The sequence below is a fragment of the Syngnathus floridae genome, chromosome 15 (genome assembly GCF_059516105.1).
Source record: "Syngnathus floridae isolate MCC-2025c chromosome 15, RoL_Sflo_1.0, whole genome shotgun sequence".
Taxonomy (NCBI): Eukaryota; Metazoa; Chordata; class Actinopteri; order Syngnathiformes; family Syngnathidae; genus Syngnathus; species Syngnathus floridae.
Window position 1 is genome coordinate 9540629 of NC_142427.1, and position 18045 is coordinate 9558673.

The following is an 18045-nucleotide window of genomic DNA, read 5'->3' on the forward strand; positions in this document are numbered from 1 at the left end:
ATTGGATTTGGTTTGGCGGAGCATCATGTGAGTGTTTCCATATTTTGTCTTTAAGGTGTCTGTTTTGCAGTAAATGGAGTTGAGAGATTGTCCTGGTGTTCCTAATATTTTGCCCTGACAGCTTAGAATACAGCTTGCCTTTGGCGGCTTATCAAGCATGTGAATCATCTCATTAATCAAAAATATGAATTCTTGAGATGATGTGATTTTTGGGCTTATTTTTTTTTCAAGGGGATCCGAATGGGTTTGCGAACGACGTGTTCCCACGGCCCGCAGCGTTGCCATGGTACCGAAGCGTCTGTCGTCAGGCCAAGTGTTTTGGAACAGACAAATTAACGCCATTATTTCGGCACTTTATCGCTGTTTGATGTTTGCCGACGGCGGATTTACATAATGCAAATAATGACAAAAAAAACATCCATCAGCTGAAGACTGAAAATTGTCTGACCTCCACGAGGACAAGAGTGTTTATGGACCTGTCCGGTTGGTTTCCAGTTTTTGGAGAAACAGCCAGCTCAGTTACATATTTCGTTATTTATTTCTAAGGTTAAATCAGAGCAACCCGAGAGCGCCGACTGTCTCGCAGACAATCACACACACACACACAGACACACACAGAGGTCAAATGGAGCTTTTACTGCTTTTTACTGTTTATGTCTGAAGCCATTACCGGATATTTGTTACTGCCGCATAAAGGCATCAGACGTCAGGCGCTCTGTCAGAGGCGACGTGTGGTATCGTTCAAGCGAAGCTCAAACTCGCCTCCATAGAAGGGAGCAGGGGTGCATTCCAGCTCTGGATTTTGATTAAGATTAAATCATTTCGCTTTTGGGGAATGTTCGCCGGCTCACGCAGGGTAGACTGGTTAAGCGGAATCATAGCTGCTTATTTTTTTTTCCCCTGAAATTTGTCTTGGAGCACCAAACATTTGGACATATGATATTTAACATGTATTCTTTATCCTCTGCAAAGAATGACTCATATTAGTGCTGTACTGATGAGATGAGAGGAGAGGTCTTTCACTGTCTGTTGCTTAAATACTTTCCAGCTGTTTTCTGAATCTACAGTTAGCTGATCCATCTGATAAAAAAAAAAAAAAAAAATCATGTTAAACTGTCTAAAGCACTTCTCCAGGGTGCTGTCCTAAAAGAACATCTCAGGTTCAAAAAAATAAAAAGGAAAGAAAATTTAATACCACCAAATTTGGAGATACCTGCTGGACCAAGCTCCAAATTTAGCCTCCCCCCCCCAATACTTGCACTCAGTCGGCGGAGACGCGAGCCTCCGTTCTTGGATAAACCCTCGGCCGCGAAAGTTATTTGTTGTGTTTCCCTCTCGGGGGCAGTTTGTCTTGCGCCGGCCCGGCCGTGGCTGAGTTATGTCGGCGGGGAGCGCTCGCTCGGGCAGCTGCCGGGAGTTTGACCGCTGATGGATGGACGAGGTTGAGGATCAAGAAGTGTCGTACTGGAAAGCAAAGCTAGCAGTAACGTTCATTCATTCCCACATTTCTTTAAAGCCACTCTGAAACAAAAATCCATTTAGTCAAAGTTAGCCTAGCCAAGTAAAATAAAAAAAAAATCTGGCCTTTTGAATGATCTTTTTGTAGATGATCATGGTGAGGATAATGGTGTTGATGTTTGGCAGGTGGAGGGGGGTCAGTGTTGAGATGATGAAGACGAGGCCAGATGGAGCCTTGAATAACAGCTTGAAGCTGTGGGTTTGTTTTTTTGCCTTAAAAAGATAGCACACATGCACATTAGCGCACACGCACACTCACGAGGACGCAATCGGCCCAAACTATTTTTAATCCCCGCTGAGAACTTTTCAGCTGCGTTCATTTTTTATCTTCTCCACGTGTTTTTTTTTGCAAGTGACGGAGATTCAGCCGAGTGCCGCAATTAGCACCGAGCGCTAATTAGCATAAACCTCCGATGTTAATTTGATTTTATTTGACATTTATTCCCATGTTTGAACTGTAGCTTTAACTCAACTTTGATGTAAAGTGCTTGATAATCCCCGCCGTAAAATCACGACTGTAAAGGATTTCAATTTGAGCAATAAGAACGAAAGACCCTTCTAAAAAATATTTCATGCCACAGTAAAACTGTACTGTTCCATCTTCCCGCCTCCCGTTGTTCCTTCTCCGCCATCTGCCCCCTTTTCTCGTCTCTTTTATTACAACGTCCGTGTCTGACTGCCTGCCGGCTAAATTAGCATCCCGCAAACAAATCCGGGGGTCGCGCGCGCCGGTGGCTATGCTAATGACGTGCGACAACAAAAAAGCAGCGTTCATAGACGTCGGCGGACTGATCAGTATTCAGATGACACTCAAAGGCACTTTGTGAACACCTAACCAACAATATCAGCGGGGAGGCATTATCCCCCCCAAACCCCCCCTTTAGTTCCGCCACTGCTGATGAGCCTTTCATGGCCGTCGTCCTGGCGACCACCTGTCGGCTGGAAGGTCAGAGGTTAACCTGGGTAATGATGATGATGATGTAACGGCGTGGTTTTACAATGCGCCTCCTCTTCCTCAGCGGGGGCTTTGTTCCCGACACGCTTGATGTTTTTCCAAAGGTGACGGCAGGCGACATGATGTTCCGGAGCCCAAATTAGGCGGAGTGTTGTTTTGTATTCACGGCCACACACATGTTGACGCAGAAGCTTCCAGTTATCTGCGTCTTTAACCTGAATTGGGAGTATGTAGGTCACTTGCGTCATTTTATGATGGCATGTTCCTGATGTTCAATTTATGGTTGTTGTTTTTGTATCTTCTACAAAGCTTTTTCTAAATGTAAAAAAATTATATCAATTTGATGTCATGGGAGTCGGTCGACTCGTCCATACGTCCAATGAGTCAATAAAGTCGTGTTTGTCTTTCCAGATGAAGAAATCTAATTTCATAGGAATGAAGTCCATGATGAGAATGGCTGACCTGTCACCTCCGGATGATCATTAGACAGGCAGAAGTTTCAGAAATGAAAGCAGCTGATGTTTATTTTGTCCGTGTGTTTCGATTCCTGTTTTTTTTGGACAACAGAAACTGCTTCTAAATATAAGATCGAATGGAAAAGGGAAGAGACGAAACTTAGTCGTCTGCTGGGCTCTTGCCTCGTCGGTCCGTTCGTCTCATGGGAACGCAACGGTGAACATGCTGCTGCTTCTCCGGCTCTCCGTCATCACCTATGTCGCCGCAGGTGAGTACCGACGAAAAATTACTCGAGAATTTACTGCAAAAGTTACAATTTTTATCCAATGAAACACATGAACTGATTTTTATTTTTTTTTATTTTTTTTTTACCATGTCAGATATAGAGAAACATTTTTAAAAATAAATTAGATGCATATTTTTATTGCATCAGTGTGGGCGGGTCCGGCGGAGACGGTTGTGGGCGTGGCCGGGCGGAGGGTGGCCCTGCCGTGCCGGTTGGCGGCGGCCAAGCGTGGAGACGTGCACGTGTGCTGGGGGCGGGGCCAGCCGGCTGTCTTCTCCTGCCACAACATGCTCCTCAACGCGGCGGGCGCGCGGGTCACGTACAAGAGCTCGTTCAGGTAACGCTTTTGAACCACGTGATGGTTTCCATGGTTACCCCTCTCCTCCCCTTCTGCAGGTACTCGTTGTCATCCACCCCAAGCGGGCCGCCCGCTCTCTCCATCTATAACGTGCGTTCTTCTGACTCGGGCCTGTACCACTGCCGGGTTCAGCTGCCGGGACTCTTCAACGACAAAACCTTCTCCGTGTTCCTCATCGTCATTAAAGGTCGGTTCATCATCAAACCTATCCAAAACATACTTGACCCTCAAATTCTTTTAGGTGACGGGAACCTGAACGCACCGCCGACTACCCAAGGTGGAAGTTTGGAAGCAGGGACAGGAAGTGATGTCACGCAGATATTGTGGGACAGCACGGTCGATGACACAACCGGACCGGCGGTTGCCCGTGTTCAGGTGTGAGGAATAAAATTCGGAGGCAGATGGCCCAATTTGATGCTTTGCTGACGTTTCTGCAACAGGCGCCCGTTCGGAGACAAGATGGCAACAATCTGCCCATGTTCCTCGGAAACACAATCAGGATGGCTTTCATCGTCTTCATTCCGGCCGTGATACTGACTGCGGCCTACAGTCAGTACACGCCAAAATTAAAATTTGAAATTATTTGATATTTCAACCATTGCACATTTCAGTTTAGCGTGGGATCCTCGACACAGACTGCATTTTCTCATTTTAAATTGTTTCTTTCCTGTCATTTGATTTTGGCTGCAGGAATGTGGAGGTCCAATCGGAAAGCAGCGATTGACGGTGACACAGGTGACAGCCAATCAGAAGCGGCGGAGGACGACGTGGCTCTCTAGACTCAATTGGAGCCTTTGGATTTGTTTTGACTGTCAAAATGAAAATGTAGTGAGAGCAATCAGCCTCAAAATCAATTAAAAAAAAAATCATAAAGAGTACATATTTTTTTCTTTTCTTTTAACCAGTCGAGTGAACTTTTTTTAACAAACGTGACAGCACAACCATCAGGAAGTGAAACCTAAGTGCCTTTGTTACACAGGAAGCTGATTGGACCACAAAAATGAAGTCATATGCCAATTCTTAAAAGGTCATCATTTAAAGAAAAAAAAAGAAGATCACCACACGCATCAAGTCATCTGCACGCTCATCTCATTCTTCCGTCGGACGGGAATAATCATATTGATGATTCTAGCCGGGACCACCAAGAAAATGAGGACACGGTTCATTGCAGTGCTCTTCTGTTGCCTCCTCACAGGTATCCTGTTTTTATATTCTTTTAAAAAAAATTCAGTATTTTTTTCATCCTCTAATTGTTTTTTCAGAGTAAAAAAAAATGTTCCGCTAGCTTGGACTATCAAAATTAAGTCTGTAGTGAACTTTAACGGATTTTATTGTTTCATATTTTTGTCATTGGACAAATAAGTGAAGCCTTCCAAATAGTAATAATCTGAATTATTTTAGAAACATTTGCTGTATTTGCATATAGCTACAAAATTCTGGTGTCAAAGGACTAATTTTGTCCAAATGAGGCTATTTAACTCACTTTAGCATTACTAAAATTTGTTGGGTAACTGAGCTTAATGGGTGTTTCTGTGCTTTAGTCTGTGACTCCAAGTCCAAGTCCAAGTCCAAGTCCAAGTCCAAGTCCAAGTCCGAGTACGAGTACGAGTCCAAGTCATCCATCGTAGGTCAGAACGTCACGCTGACATGCACGTATGACATACGCGAACACGGACCTGTGACGGCCTGCTGGGGACGGGGAGATTTGCCGCTCAGTGGCTGCAAAGACCAGATTGTTGCGACCAACGGGAAGAGAGTGACTCAACAGAGCAGCAAGTACAAGCTTCTGGGCTGGCTGATGTACGGGGACGTTTCACTGACCATCCTGAACGTGACGAAGGAGGACGCTGGAAAGTACAGCTGTCGGGTTTCCGTCTTTGGTCCCTTCAATGATGAGAAACACCACTTCGAGCTGATCATAAAAGATGGTGAGAAAGTCATTCCACCTAACTTGTAACACTTATCTTGCCGTAAATGAAACAATAAATAATATCCATCATACAGACACACTACATGTGGATTTGATGATGAAAAGTAGCTGCTCCTCATTTATGAAACACAATATTAATTTTTTTTTTCTGTTTCAGCCCCTCAAACGACAACTTTAAAGACTGTCACGTATGCGAAGAGCATCAACACACCATATGCAACAAAAACTCCAAATCAAAGTGAGTTTCTTTGAAAACTTTTAAAGCTTGTCTATTAGTTGCTGCAAGCAAATGTAATAACACGTAATATCTGTATGTAAATATACTTCGAAAGGCGGACGCAGCTGGACTAAAACACTTTCACTTCCTTTTAGCAGTTCAGATGACCTCCTCAGAAGGCCTCCAAACTTCCTCCTCTTCAATCAGTTTCAAAACCGAGGTCAGACATTCATGTGTGACCTAGATTGTAACCACCATATGTACTGAGAAGAATCTCTTTTCAGTTTTTCTGAATATTTGCACATTTTGTCTTCATATCCAGAAGCGTGATGTCTCAGCGTGGGGAATTGCGGCGGGTGTCCTCTTTGGGCTGATTCTTCTTGGTGCTATCATCATCATCATTATCAGTAGGTCACAAAAAGATAACTTTTTGTTTGCCCTAATCTGTCTTAGAAAAGAGGTAAAAGAGGCCATAAGAAAGAAAATGTAGCCCAGAATTGAAACTTTTTTGTCTTTCTCTTCAGGCAGAAGAAAGCGGCGCCGCAACAAAATGTAAGTTTGCCGTTGTGGTTTGCCACATTTCTGCTTTTCATGTGTTGTCGTTATATACATGGTTTAGAAGTGGTGCAAGTTTTAGGTTACAAATAGTCATCATGACCGACAGGAGAATGAGTCACATCGTATAGAACAGCTCTGGGAAACTCAGACAGGGCAAGAAGTGTGAACTACTTAGCAGATTCTGTAACAAAAAAAAAAAAAAAGCTTCACCTTTTCTTTCAGCTCTGGCTATCAGGCTAATGACACCAGTTATTGAAAATGTAGCAAAACACATTCTTTAAATGGTCAACACCAACTGCTTTTAACTTAGCTATGGAATCAACTGATTTGCAATTGCTGAATATGTGTTGCAGTCATCAGCAGCATCCATCCGTCCATTCGGTGCACTTCAGCTCTACATTGTCGTCTTCCCACCACGAAGCTCCGGCCGCAGACAACATCTACCAGATGGACACAAACGAATATGACACTATTTACCCTGAGGGTTCCACCACCTATGCATTGCCATTGCGGCGAGATCTCAGATGACTGACAGGCTTCATCAGAACATTTTGTTTGCATTATTCAAAAATCATCTGTTGCAAGTAATGCAGTTTTTTTACCCCTCCTATGTACATTTAAACATTAAAACACTTTTGAAACAGAGTGTATGCATATAAAGCATAAAATTTATGGAAAATAGTATACTCTATCTATTGTTGAATTTCTTTATTTTATTTTATTTTATTTTATTTTATTTTATTTTATTTTATTTTATTTTTAAACCACCTCCCTCCTTTTTTGTTGTCGATGTTGTTCCTCTCCGATCCGATAGTGGCGCTGTAGTACTCTGTCCAGCCCCGTTTTCGAAGAAGACAAGCACATGTGTTTTCCTCCGTTCCCAACTAGCTTCACCCGACTCGACAAGTAAACGGGCTTTATTAGTTAACCAAAGGTGATCGATACTTGTTTTTGGTGATCGAACATGACGAAAGTGAAGAAGGAAAAGGTGGCCAATGACGAAGAGGTACCGGAGGCCGGCGGTCACCAAAAATCTGAGAAGAGTTACCAAGAGTTGGTCGCCAACGTGAACGCCATCTCGCAGCCGCTTGCCACAAGGAAGCTCAGCAAGAAACTCTACAAATGCGTCAAAAAGGGTAAGATTTAACCTGCAATATTATTTTCTGCACATTTTAGACGCGCCTTATGGACACTGTCGTAAACAATGCGTCTATAACGACAGATCGCTTATTTTTTATAATGTCTGTGTTTCAAATGGTGGCAGCGTCCAAATTGAAGAATATCCGCAGAGGAGTCAAAGAAGTTCAGAAGTTCATTGGAAAAGGGGAGAAAGGGTGAGCCATGTTATCTTTATGTACCCAGGTTTGTTTATTCTAAAATCAAGACCAGAATTTTAAAGTTTGTGTGTGCGTACCTTGGCCACCAGCAGTATAATAAAAACACACAGTACTGGAAGAAGTTTGCAGAGGATAAAAAAATATAAGCCTGATAGTGTTGTCATGTTGTAATGTGTGTTGCTGCACCATTGGTGTTTTGGTTCAATATGGAATGCTCTTATTTGAACAATTCTATTGAGGTGCCACTGTTATCGAAATTGCCCCCTGGATTTTTCTCATGTTTTTATTTCTTCAGCATCGTGTTGTTAGCCGGCGACACGCTGCCCATCGACGTCTACTGCCACCTGCCGATTATGTGTGAGGACAAAAACCTGCCGTATATCTACATCCCTTCCAAAATGGTGAGATGCTACTCACGACATAAATACAGCATCTTTCCACTCAAGGCTTTGTCGCTAATCTATTGACTTCTCTGCAGGACTTGGGCGCGTCCGCCTGCTCCAAGAGGCCCACCTGCGTGATCATGATCAAACCTCACGAAGATTATCAGGAGGCGTACAACGAGTGTCTGGAAGAGGTGACCAACACGCCCAAGCTGTTATGAGCTCCACAATCCATCAGATGGGACAAGTGATGCATCACCTCCGGTTCAAATGCTGGAAATGAGTTGGAAAGTGACGGGACATTTAATTTGACATCTTGACAGCTTTTTTTTTTTTTTTCTACTTCTGAATTAGTATTACTGTTTTTTTTTAATAAAACAAACTAATTCACACCTGCCACACTCATTTGTTTTATGATTAATACAAACAAAAATAGGAAATCCAGGTCTAGAAATTAATTTGTCACAATTTGGCTTTTGCCTGAGGTGCTTCTGAAACTCAACAAGCAGGTCATGACTTTTAGATTATCCATGAAAAGTTACAAATGTACTGTGCTGGAGTTAAAATAAATAATTAAAATGTGTAAAATACTATTTTTATACCTCAAAGCAACTTGTAACTAAAAAACAAAATTATACCTGAAAAGTAAAACTGATTCGATATTTTAGTTTAAATGGTGAATGTGTATTTTGAAGTAGTCTTATTTTGAAAAGGTAGTTACATGCGGAAAACGACCGGAAGTACTTCCTGTCCGGCACATTGTCGCTACATCTTCTTTCACATCACTTTTGCTGAATAATGGCCACATTTTTCGGCGAGGTTGTGTCCGTTTTCTCTCGGGCTGTGGAAGAAGACGACGAAGAGGAGCTCGACGAGGACGAAGAAGACGCCCAAATCCGCAGAGAACTCGAGGAAAAGAGGTAAACATGAGGCTAGCTAACCTAACCGGCGAGGGGAGAAACCATAGTATGAGTTAGCAGAAACCATTGCTACAAAAGCACAGACAAGAAGACGCTCATTTTTTCCACAAATTAAAGCCAGATGTCTCGATATTATGTACGTGACTTAAATTTAGCCAGTAACCCTGTAATGAAACAATCAATGCATTGCATAAGAAGAAAATCACACATTAGTGTGCACATCCTTCAAAACAAACTTGCTGAGGCATCATCAAGTCGCTAAATTACAAAGAATTGTGTGATTCTCGAATGTTAATCTTTGCAAAGACTCTTTTTTTTCTTATTTCGTTTATTCCTCATCAGGCAGGTTCACATCAATTGGAGTCCCACCGTGTGTGATGCCCTGAAGACCGGAGATAAGCTGACATGCTCTCATTTCATCCTTGCTGTGGGACACAACGCTTCCAGTAAGCACACAACGCTAACAGGACTGTCCCATGCAGACTTGATCGTGATGTCTCATCTCCGCCAGGGTTTTTGTCAGTGTACGTTCTTGCCTCGGAAAAGTGGGACGCGGTGGGACGTGCTTCCGTGTGGAATGAGAGGAGCCGGCCAGGAAGCGGTGACCAGTCGTGCGTCTTCTATCGACACAGGGACGAGCCGTCGGTGAGTTAATGAAAAAAAATTACATTTCATCCATTCACTCCTCAGTTGAAGCACGTTAATATATATATTTTTTTCCTCTCTAGGTTCTAATCTGCCAATTGACATGCTACGTTGCTGAAGATCAGCAGTTCCAGTGGGCAGAAAAGGTATTTATTTTGATAAAAGTAAAGCTGTCAAAATGCTCGTTTCTGAATTTTTATGTGGCGTCTGACTCCTTGCAGGTGTTGGACTGCCTGCAGCACAGAGAATTGCACGTGACAGTGCTGTCGGACAGCTCCGTGGCAGACTACAAGAGCGCCGAGTACCTCGGCGGCAACTCGGCTCCCTTCCTGCGCTCCCTCCACACGACCACCTTCAACGGGCCGCCCGTCTGCCCGGCCTTAGAGCAGCCTAACATTCTCACTGGACTGCCAGCTGCAGGTAGCACCGTCAAACAGTGATGCTATAATGTAGCCCAGTGTTTTGGAATCATTTCCTTACGGTAAAGTTATGTCCTACTGGCTCATGAATTAGTGTTGAACCACTGCCAAGTCCACCGCATCCCCGCCGTCGTCTACCAGTGCTTCACTGATGTCATCGGCACCGACTCGGTCACCATGGAAACCTACAAACCGGCGCTTGTCAACCTTGGACCGTCCATAAAGGTTATTTGCACTTCTGTGAGCTTTGTTTGTGCGTTTTTGGTTAATGACGGAATTGAGAAGGGCCCAAAGTATGTGTGAATAAATTAATTATTATGGGGAGGTCTTAAAATGGACCAAAACTCTAAAGTTCATTTGCTAACAGTTCCTTGAAAAGGTTTATGAATTGTTTCATTGTGTTCAAATTCTAATCTTTTGGACTCTTTCTCTCCTCAGTTGGATCATTGTCCAAGCTCAGATACCCTCCGAAAGATTGTCAGAACCAGAGACCCTCAGAGTAATCTTTACATCTGAAACTTTGTATGTGCTAAATTTTGGGCTATTTTTTTTTTAAATCGTAAAATAAATGTGAACAAAACGTGTGTGAGCCGTCATTACAGTCATAAAGCATTATGTGACCTGGAGGTATGATCTTTAGTTGTGGTGAAATGCGGCTCCAGTCCGTAAGGGGCAGCCGAGAGCCATTGCAATTCTCACAAACAAAAAAAAAGAAGCGAGCGAAACTTAAATCTCTAACGTCGCTTTGACACAAACAAAATGATGTAAGTTAACAATTGTATTATTTACTTTATTTAACAAATCGATGTTAACGTAACATTCATGCTAGTCTATGAAACAAGCTTAACTCAAAACTCGCGAGTTTCCTTGCGCGAGAGTTGGTGATCTCTTAGCAACGATCATGCTCGCTAACCGGGCGACAACGGCGAAAAAGACTCGGAAGATCGCTGTCAACAAGCGGGGGAAAGAGTACAGCTTCAGCAAGATGTTGGCCGAGCGGAACCAGCCGATCGTGGCCGTGGGAGCCTGGGTGGAGGATGGCGAAGAGTTTGAAGAGCATCCGTGTGTGAGTGCTTGAAGCTTGTTGTCAAGCGCAGCCGTTACTTGGCCGCATTGCCTCTATTTCTTTTCCCCTTCATATTTTATAATGTTGAATTTGATAAAAACATCAATACACCCCCTTTAGGACTTGGCTTCTTACACTGACGAACTCCAGGCGGAGAAGCAGAGGGAGAATGAAAAAACCCTGCAAAGATTTCAAGCGCAAGTGCGCCATCGTGTGGCGGTAATCAGCAAAAGGAGGCGACAGGAAGCACATTCACTGGTAAAGTTGTTAATTTGGATTGTGATTAAATGAGGTGTTTGTTCTAACAGCATCTTCAAATATTTTGTCCAGGCTTCTATTAACATGGGAATCCCAAAACGTGTGCCAGGAAAGGCAAACATAAATGAGGTACAGTTAAGGATGAGACAGATTTTTAAGTGACATGCTTTTTAAGATTTTTTTATTTTTTTTTCCAGGTCCTTGACAGTACAAGACAGGTCCGACTCAAACTGGCAGCATGCCAGACCAGCCAGTCCACGGATGAGACGTCAGAGTCTTCCACAGACAGCTCCAAGATCTCGCTCGCCAGACATGTGAGCATTACGTGTCCCCACCTCCATGATTTCCTTTTAAATGGTAATCATGTGAGGTAACAAATTGCCATTGTTCTCAATAGATGACTGAAAGCGACGCCCTGAGGGAGGAGGAGGAGGAGGAGGAGGATTTTGAAGATGATGATGAAGAGGAAGATGAATACAGAAGCCACCCTAGACACCCAGTAAGCAGCTGCAAATCTGGTTTGGTGTGTTCAACCACAAGTGTCAATTTTTAACATTAACATGTCCGCCAGGAATCAAGAGAACAAAATATAGTCTTGACTCATTTAGTTCCTCTTTATCTCAAGACCAACAACATTAAATATAACCCTCGAACTTCACTTTTCTTTAAATAATTCCAATCAGGTCAGAGAGCGTGTTGTGTTTATCCCCTTTGATATTTTGATTTTGACACCCACCTTTTAAGGAAGTTACAATTGTAGCAATTTTTATGTGCTTTGCAAAAGTCTGAAATCACAAAATTAAATCAACGTGTCAGAATTCTAATCTAAATTCTAATCTGGTTTCAGACAATTGCATGCGAGTGGGACGCGGCGATGTCTGACTCGAGAATCTCCAAGATCCTTTGGACTTTACAGGACCAGGAGGAGTTGAGAAGACAGGTGCCGTTCTATAGTGAGTCATTTGAGAAAAAAAAAAATCGGTAAAATACCGACTTATCTCTTTTTTACAGCGCCAGTTGCAGTTCCTGATGCACCGCCGCCACTACATGAACATCGAGCGGCAGCGCGTCAAAGAACACAACCAGCACCGGAAGCACCTGAAGAAGACAGCGAGGTGACGACGGAACACAACACCTGATCATCCCTCACAACAAAGTGGTCGAGTCTCTCAAGCTCATTAAACTCTTACACCTCCCACCCCGAAGGATCAAAGCGGACAAGGAAAAGGCTCGCCTGGAAGAGGAGCGGCAGCTGGAGCGTACCCGGCAGCTCACGCATGTCCGGCAGCACCTAGAGGAGCGAGAGATGCTCATCCTGGAGCGCCTCAAGCTGGAGGACGTAGAGAGAGCGGCCTATCGTGAGAAGAGGAAACGGGAAACCAAGAAAGGGATAGTGACCACCAGGTAATGAGAAGTTACCCGATCTTGTCGATTGTGTCATCCCCATTGATTTGCGTACAGGTACATCGATGCTCTGAGATCCCAAGTGCGGGACCGAATGGCTGACAAGAAGTTGGATCTGCCACCACTGTGCTGCTGCGCGTCCTCTTTCTGGGACTCGCACCCCGACACTTGCGCCAACAACTGCGTCTTCCACAACAATCCCAAAGGTACAACACTAACCTGACTTTGTGACGAAAAAGCAAAATCGTTCTAACAAAAACATTGTTCTCTTGGCAGAGTACGCGCAGGCACTACATGCAGCTGTGTCCAGTTTGGATTTAAAGTAAAAAAAAATACTGAGGAGATGGAGACCAACCATCAAATCATAAAATTCAACCAATTACACAAAATAAACCATAAAAATATTTTTTAATCCTCTACCTTTATGAGACCAATTCAAATCGTCAGATCATTGTATATCATTCTTTGTCATTCAATATTCTTTCTTTTTATTCGACTTCTCCACCTTCATACACAAATCATCCAGAAAATGAATTCTCTACTTAATTCTAATTATTTATTAAAATGTGTTCTATTTTCTGTAGTTGTTTACAATTCGCGACTCTTCGACTACTTCCTGTCTTTGCTGTGACGTCACCCTCCTCCGATCACGTGTCGCCAGGGACGGTTCGTGACTCCGTCTGGAAAATCTTGTGGAATAACCAACCGCTATTAATAAGCACTCTTCGCAGCTGCATATCAACTCGGAGGGTTTTTTTTTTCGCAAGCGTTGGTATTCTTCTGGAGGTCGGGCTGACTCGTATTTAAACTCTGCCACCATGGAGAACGTCGTCTGGATGTTGATGGACATCGAATCCCACCAGGAAGCCCAGTGGCCGCTTCTGTCCTCTAGTAGCAGTTAGCATTAGTTTTCCACTTCGGGCAGTGCCTTAAATGTCACTTTTTGAAAGCATAGCAAAACAAGTTAGCAGTTTTTTTAATTTTCACTGAAGAATCCATTATACGATCGTAACAACACGCAAATAAGCAGCCTATTGACCCCCAGTGGTGCCTTCACGGTCTCATCGACGCTTTTCATCATGACTGGAAGAAGCATTTGAGTGTTTTTTATTTTTTCGCCCGACAAAAATTTTTATCCACCATGAAGGCTTCCCTGGCCCCCGGCATTCGTTGCATCACGTCTTTTTCTCGGGATAGCTGGTGAGTTTACAAAAATATGTTTTTCCCCCCACAGTTTTTCAGTCCGTGAACGTCTCATTCTCTGGAGTGGACGGACGACTTGTCCTTATCTCCGCGGGGCTTTTAACGATTTACCTAACTACATCAATATAGACAATCACAGCAGTAAACACAATTCCTTATTTATATTTGACGATGTCTGTCATAGTTTGTTCTCGCCCTCGGGGTTTTACTTGCCTTACCAGCTAGAGAATCCGATCGCACCAGACTCGGTTAAGAAATGTCCTTTTTATACATCTTCCTTACTAGCACCAATTTCACCTTTATAAAATCAATAAGTTGGGCTAAATAGAGACATATGTAGTATTTAAAGAATTCGGCCGAAATTAGTGACCCAATTGTGGCTTTTATATCACGAAAAGTACATCGTTTCATCCTACTTGGGCGGCGGCATGGTATGTTAATGAATGACGAGGCGTTGATAAATAATCACTTTTTGTAATGCAGTTTCGCTAAAGGAAGAGTGAACACAAAGGGAGCGTTTTCGTCATAAAAAAAAATATATATATAATTTTTTTATTTGTCATTACCACAACTGTAATAAGTGTCATTCATGATAACGATTATTTGATCTCCATGTTCTCCTGCCCAGGTATCGAGGATTCATCCTGCTGCTCACCTTCCTCTTCTACACCGCCTACCACCTGTCTCGGAAGCCCATCAGCATCGTCAAGGTATCTAAAAAACCCAACGGCGTGTGATCGCCCACATTCGCGAACCCACCTCTGTGTTTTGCCAGAGCGAACTCCACCGAAACTGCAGCGGCGTCATTCGCCCGGCCGACGTCAACATCACCAACAATGTCACCTGGTGCGACTGGGCTCCTTTTGGTGAGTGCCAAATAACACACACACTTTTTATTTGACACTCAAGGTGTTATCTCTCCAGACCAGGACAACTACAAGACACTCTTTGGGGTGTTGGACAACTCCTTCCTGGTGGCCTACGCCATCGGCATGTTTTTCAGGTTGGCTTGAAACTTTACGTCAATTCCAGATTGAATTGGAAAGTAGAAATATGTGCCGGCCGTGTCCGCAGTGGGATTTTCGGGGAGCGCCTGCCGCTACGTTACTACCTGAGTTTTGGTATGCTGATGAGCGGCTTGTTCACCTGTCTGTTCGGCCTCGGGTTCTACTGGAAAATCCATTCCTTGGGCTACTACGCCGTCATCCAGGTACGTTGTGAGGAACACCTCGGAATGACTTAGACATCATTTATTTTTGTTTTCACCATTAGTACAGTACTCAAACGATCAGGCCTCGTGCTGACGAGCTGATCATTTGAATCGTGGAAAAATATGCTCGATAAGGCCAGAGTTGAGTCAGTCAAGGCTGTCTTTGTCAGCTGACTTGTGTCTGCTGTTGAGTCACATGACTGAAGTCACAAGTCAGGGGTTGCACTTGAGTGCATAAGTAGGGAGGGTCAAAAGTCAGATTTTTTTTTTTTTTTCTGGACTCATCTGTCTCCCCCTGCAGGTGTTCAACGGCTTGATGCAGACTACCGGCTGGCCGGCTGTGGTGGCCTGCGTGGGCAACTGGTTCGGAAAAGGGAAGTAAGTATCTCCAGTGACAACCATCCACGACCCAATTAGTGCTGACTCTGCATTTCGACACATCAACGACTTAACAAATTCCCACCCCAATTGCAAAAGCGCGACTTCCTAGAAGTGCGGGCGAGCAACGCCGCTCCGCGTTTCACATCGCAATGAACACGTTTCACGTTCTCGTCAGTCAGCAGCCGCACGTTTTGGCCACCTTGGCAATTTTCGTTTCACACGATGGAAACTGGGACGAGCTGAGTCACCATTCCTGGGTGGAAGTTCCACTCTGTCCAGACGTCTAGAAGAGCGACGACCTTTTTTCTTTTTTAATCCAGTTGAAGCTTTTAAATTGCCCCAAAGTTTGCCCACCATTTTGTGACATTGTAATAATGAAACACTTAAAAGCCTGCGTAGATGAAGTTGGATTCATGTTGTGGAGACCCAATTGCAATTGAAGTCTGTGGCCAGGCGCGGCTTCATCATGGGCGTGTGGAACTCTCATACATCGGTGGGCAACATCCTGGGCTCGCTCATCGCCGGCGTCTTCGTCTCGTCGGCGTGGGGCCTCTCCTTCATCGTGCCGGGCATCATCATCGCCTCCACCGGCATCCTTTGCTTCTTCTTTCTGGTCGAGAGTGAGTTCCTCAATGGCCGACTCAGAGATCTTGCCCTCCTCCTAACCTTCACCTTCATCCAGAACCCGAAGACGTCAACTGCAGCCCTCCTCAGCATCACGTGAGCATCGACAAGGCCGACAAGATTGTGCGTACGGCAAACCGTGTCAGCACGTGTGTGTTTGTGCGTCAGAACGACTCGGAAAATGAAAGTGGTGAGACCGAGCCTCTCCTGCAGAGTCCGTCGCACGTGGCCAACGGTTCCGTCGTGGTCGACACGCCCGACAACTCCGCCGGACACTCGGAGGCCATCAGCTTCTACGGAGCCCTCAGCATACCCGTGAGTTGAACATCAAGAATGTTTGAGCAATGGATGAGTATTTCCCAAGCGTGAGATTGGCGTCCCGCAGGGCGTGGTGGAGTTCTCGCTGTGTCTGCTCTTCGCCAAGCTCGTCAGCTACACGTTCCTCTACTGGCTGCCGCTTTACATCTCCAACGTTGGTCGGTGTTCAACCACACACACACACAAAATTATGACCAGCCTGATTCACGGGTCTATGTCCTTCAGCTCATTTCGAGGCCAAAGAAGCTGGAGACATGTCTACGCTTTTTGATGTGGGAGGAATTGTGGGTAAGTTCTGAGTTTAAAAAAAAAAAAATCCCATCCTGATATGATTTTATGGCGGTGCTTGTTTCACCAGGCGGCATCATGGCGGGCCTCGTGTCCGACTACACCGGCGGGCGAGCCACCACGTGTTGCGTCATGCTGCTCGTCGCCGCACCCATGGTGAGTATCACGTTTTCGGTTATCACCAATCAACGTGAATTATCAACAAACCTTCCCGTCGTAGCTTTTCCTCTACAACCACATCGGACAACGAAGCCTCGGCACCACGATTGGTAAGAGAGAAAAATTAATGCCGCACTTTTATTCTCCATGAATATTTTGATTTAAAATTAAATTGATATTTCCTTAGGCATGCTCTTGCTTTGCGGGGGCTTGGTCAACGGGCCGTACGCCCTCATCACCACTGCCGTATCTGCCGACCTGGTAAGATTTTTTTTTTTCTTTTTTATCAATCAAAATGACATTAGACTTTTTTTTCAGGGCACGCACGAGAGCCTGAGAGGTAACTCCAGAGCGTTGTCCACGGTGACAGCCATCATCGACGGAACGGGATCAGTGGGTAAGAGATCTTCTCGCCCATTCGTAAATCGATGTCAAATTAACGCCATGCGGGTGCAGGGGCGGCGCTGGGTCCTCTTTTGGCCGGGCTCATTTCCCCGTCGGGCTGGAACAACGTCTTCTACATGCTCATCTCCGCCGACGTGCTGGCTTGTCTGGTAAGGAAGAAAATCCGTCTTGCAACACAGCGTGACTTGACAGGTTTCGTTGTGCAGTTTCTGGCCAGGCTCGTTTACAAGGAAGCTCAAGGTTGGTGCGGACGCATCCCGAGAATCAGAGGGTGAGCAGTTGCGAAACGGCGACAAGTCTAGACCGCTTGTTTACGGGGTCAGTTCATCCATGTTGTCTTCTTGCAGGTACAAGGAAACTTAAATGGAGGAAGCGCGTCAGCTACGTCACAACAGCTCTTCACCAACTGAGACTCATCATCAAGCAAAAATGTTTTCTCTCAAGACACTTTTTAAATGACTAACTTCACTCTGCCATGCTTTTATCAGTAAAGTGTACATACAAGACTTGGCTTTACTGTCGTTATTGGGGATTTCCCTCCCGTTAATGAAGTAAACTCAATATTAGTGACTGGAAAGCCTGCATTTTTTTTTTAAAGATCATTTAAAAAAACAAAAAAAGACTACTAAAGCCTCACTTCAGTCACTTACATTCAGCCTTACTATACATTGTCTTTTTTTTTTTACAAAAAAGCCTGACTATACATGGTCATTTATTTAAAAAAAAAAAAAATTAAATAACATACAT

At 44.3% G+C, this 18045-nt stretch overlaps 6 protein-coding genes across 10 annotated transcripts; all 6 read left to right on the plus strand.

Annotated features, from left to right (window-relative positions):
* Positions 1–3040: 3040 nt before the first annotated feature.
* LOC148386505 (hepatitis A virus cellular receptor 2 homolog) lies at positions 3041–4453 on the plus strand. Its single transcript, XM_088398281.1, has 6 exons — positions 3041–3197; positions 3363–3552; positions 3612–3760; positions 3815–3948; positions 4014–4122; positions 4264–4453. Exons 1-6 carry the CDS (start codon positions 3152–3154, stop codon positions 4350–4352), a joined length of 717 nt encoding a protein of 238 aa, XP_088254407.1. The 5' UTR covers positions 3041–3151; the 3' UTR covers positions 4353–4453.
* Positions 4454–4600: 147 nt separating this feature from the next.
* LOC148386506 (uncharacterized) lies at positions 4601–6959 on the plus strand. 3 transcript variants are annotated; one of them, XM_088398280.1, is made up of 8 exons: positions 4601–4768; positions 5115–5148; positions 5179–5501; positions 5661–5741; positions 5876–5940; positions 6043–6127; positions 6245–6272; positions 6632–6959. In XM_088398280.1, the coding sequence occupies exons 1-8, from the start codon at positions 4696–4698 to the stop codon at positions 6804–6806; spliced, it is 864 nt and encodes a 287-aa protein (XP_088254406.1). In that variant the 5' UTR covers positions 4601–4695; the 3' UTR covers positions 6807–6959. The 3 variants fall into 3 exon arrangements, with proteins under 3 accessions (XP_088254406.1, XP_088254404.1, XP_088254405.1); XM_088398278.1 differs by having other exon boundaries at positions 5115–5501; XM_088398279.1 differs by having other exon boundaries at positions 5115–5501; positions 5879–5940.
* A 145-nt stretch (positions 6960–7104) lies between these two features.
* On the plus strand, positions 7105–8589 carry nhp2 (NHP2 ribonucleoprotein homolog (yeast)). Its single transcript, XM_088398709.1, has 4 exons — positions 7105–7414; positions 7543–7612; positions 7911–8016; positions 8094–8589. The coding sequence occupies exons 1-4, from the start codon at positions 7243–7245 to the stop codon at positions 8217–8219; spliced, it is 474 nt and encodes a 157-aa protein (XP_088254835.1). The 5' UTR covers positions 7105–7242; the 3' UTR covers positions 8220–8589.
* A 125-nt stretch (positions 8590–8714) lies between these two features.
* On the plus strand, positions 8715–10566 carry psmg1 (proteasome (prosome, macropain) assembly chaperone 1). The gene is made up of 7 exons (XM_088397961.1): positions 8715–8918; positions 9261–9364; positions 9430–9563; positions 9647–9709; positions 9785–9983; positions 10077–10207; positions 10421–10566. Exons 1-7 carry the CDS (start codon positions 8797–8799, stop codon positions 10496–10498), a joined length of 831 nt encoding a protein of 276 aa, XP_088254087.1. The 5' UTR covers positions 8715–8796; the 3' UTR covers positions 10499–10566.
* Positions 10567–10676: 110 nt separating this feature from the next.
* ccdc15 (coiled-coil domain containing 15) lies at positions 10677–13122 on the plus strand. 2 transcript variants are annotated; one of them, XM_088397959.1, is made up of 10 exons: positions 10677–11048; positions 11169–11306; positions 11379–11435; positions 11504–11620; positions 11704–11829; positions 12154–12246; positions 12318–12421; positions 12513–12710; positions 12768–12916; positions 12987–13122. In XM_088397959.1, exons 1-10 carry the CDS (start codon positions 10884–10886, stop codon positions 13034–13036), a joined length of 1197 nt encoding a protein of 398 aa, XP_088254085.1. In that variant the 5' UTR covers positions 10677–10883; the 3' UTR covers positions 13037–13122. The 2 variants fall into 2 exon arrangements, with proteins under 2 accessions (XP_088254085.1, XP_088254086.1); XM_088397960.1 differs by having other exon boundaries at positions 10678–11048; positions 11704–11805.
* A 205-nt stretch (positions 13123–13327) lies between these two features.
* On the plus strand, positions 13328–17804 carry slc37a2 (solute carrier family 37 member 2). 2 transcript variants are annotated; one of them, XM_088397953.1, is made up of 18 exons: positions 13328–13910; positions 14542–14623; positions 14689–14779; positions 14838–14916; positions 14988–15123; positions 15425–15501; positions 15958–16124; positions 16187–16251; positions 16342–16443; positions 16514–16604; positions 16672–16734; positions 16805–16890; positions 16955–17003; positions 17081–17154; positions 17212–17290; positions 17350–17447; positions 17505–17569; positions 17646–17804. In XM_088397953.1, the coding sequence occupies exons 1-18, from the start codon at positions 13852–13854 to the stop codon at positions 17659–17661; spliced, it is 1479 nt and encodes a 492-aa protein (XP_088254079.1). In that variant the 5' UTR covers positions 13328–13851; the 3' UTR covers positions 17662–17804. The 2 variants fall into 2 exon arrangements, with proteins under 2 accessions (XP_088254079.1, XP_088254078.1); XM_088397952.1 differs by having other exon boundaries at positions 16187–16224; positions 16297–16443.
* The last annotated feature ends 241 nt before the right edge of the window (positions 17805–18045 follow it).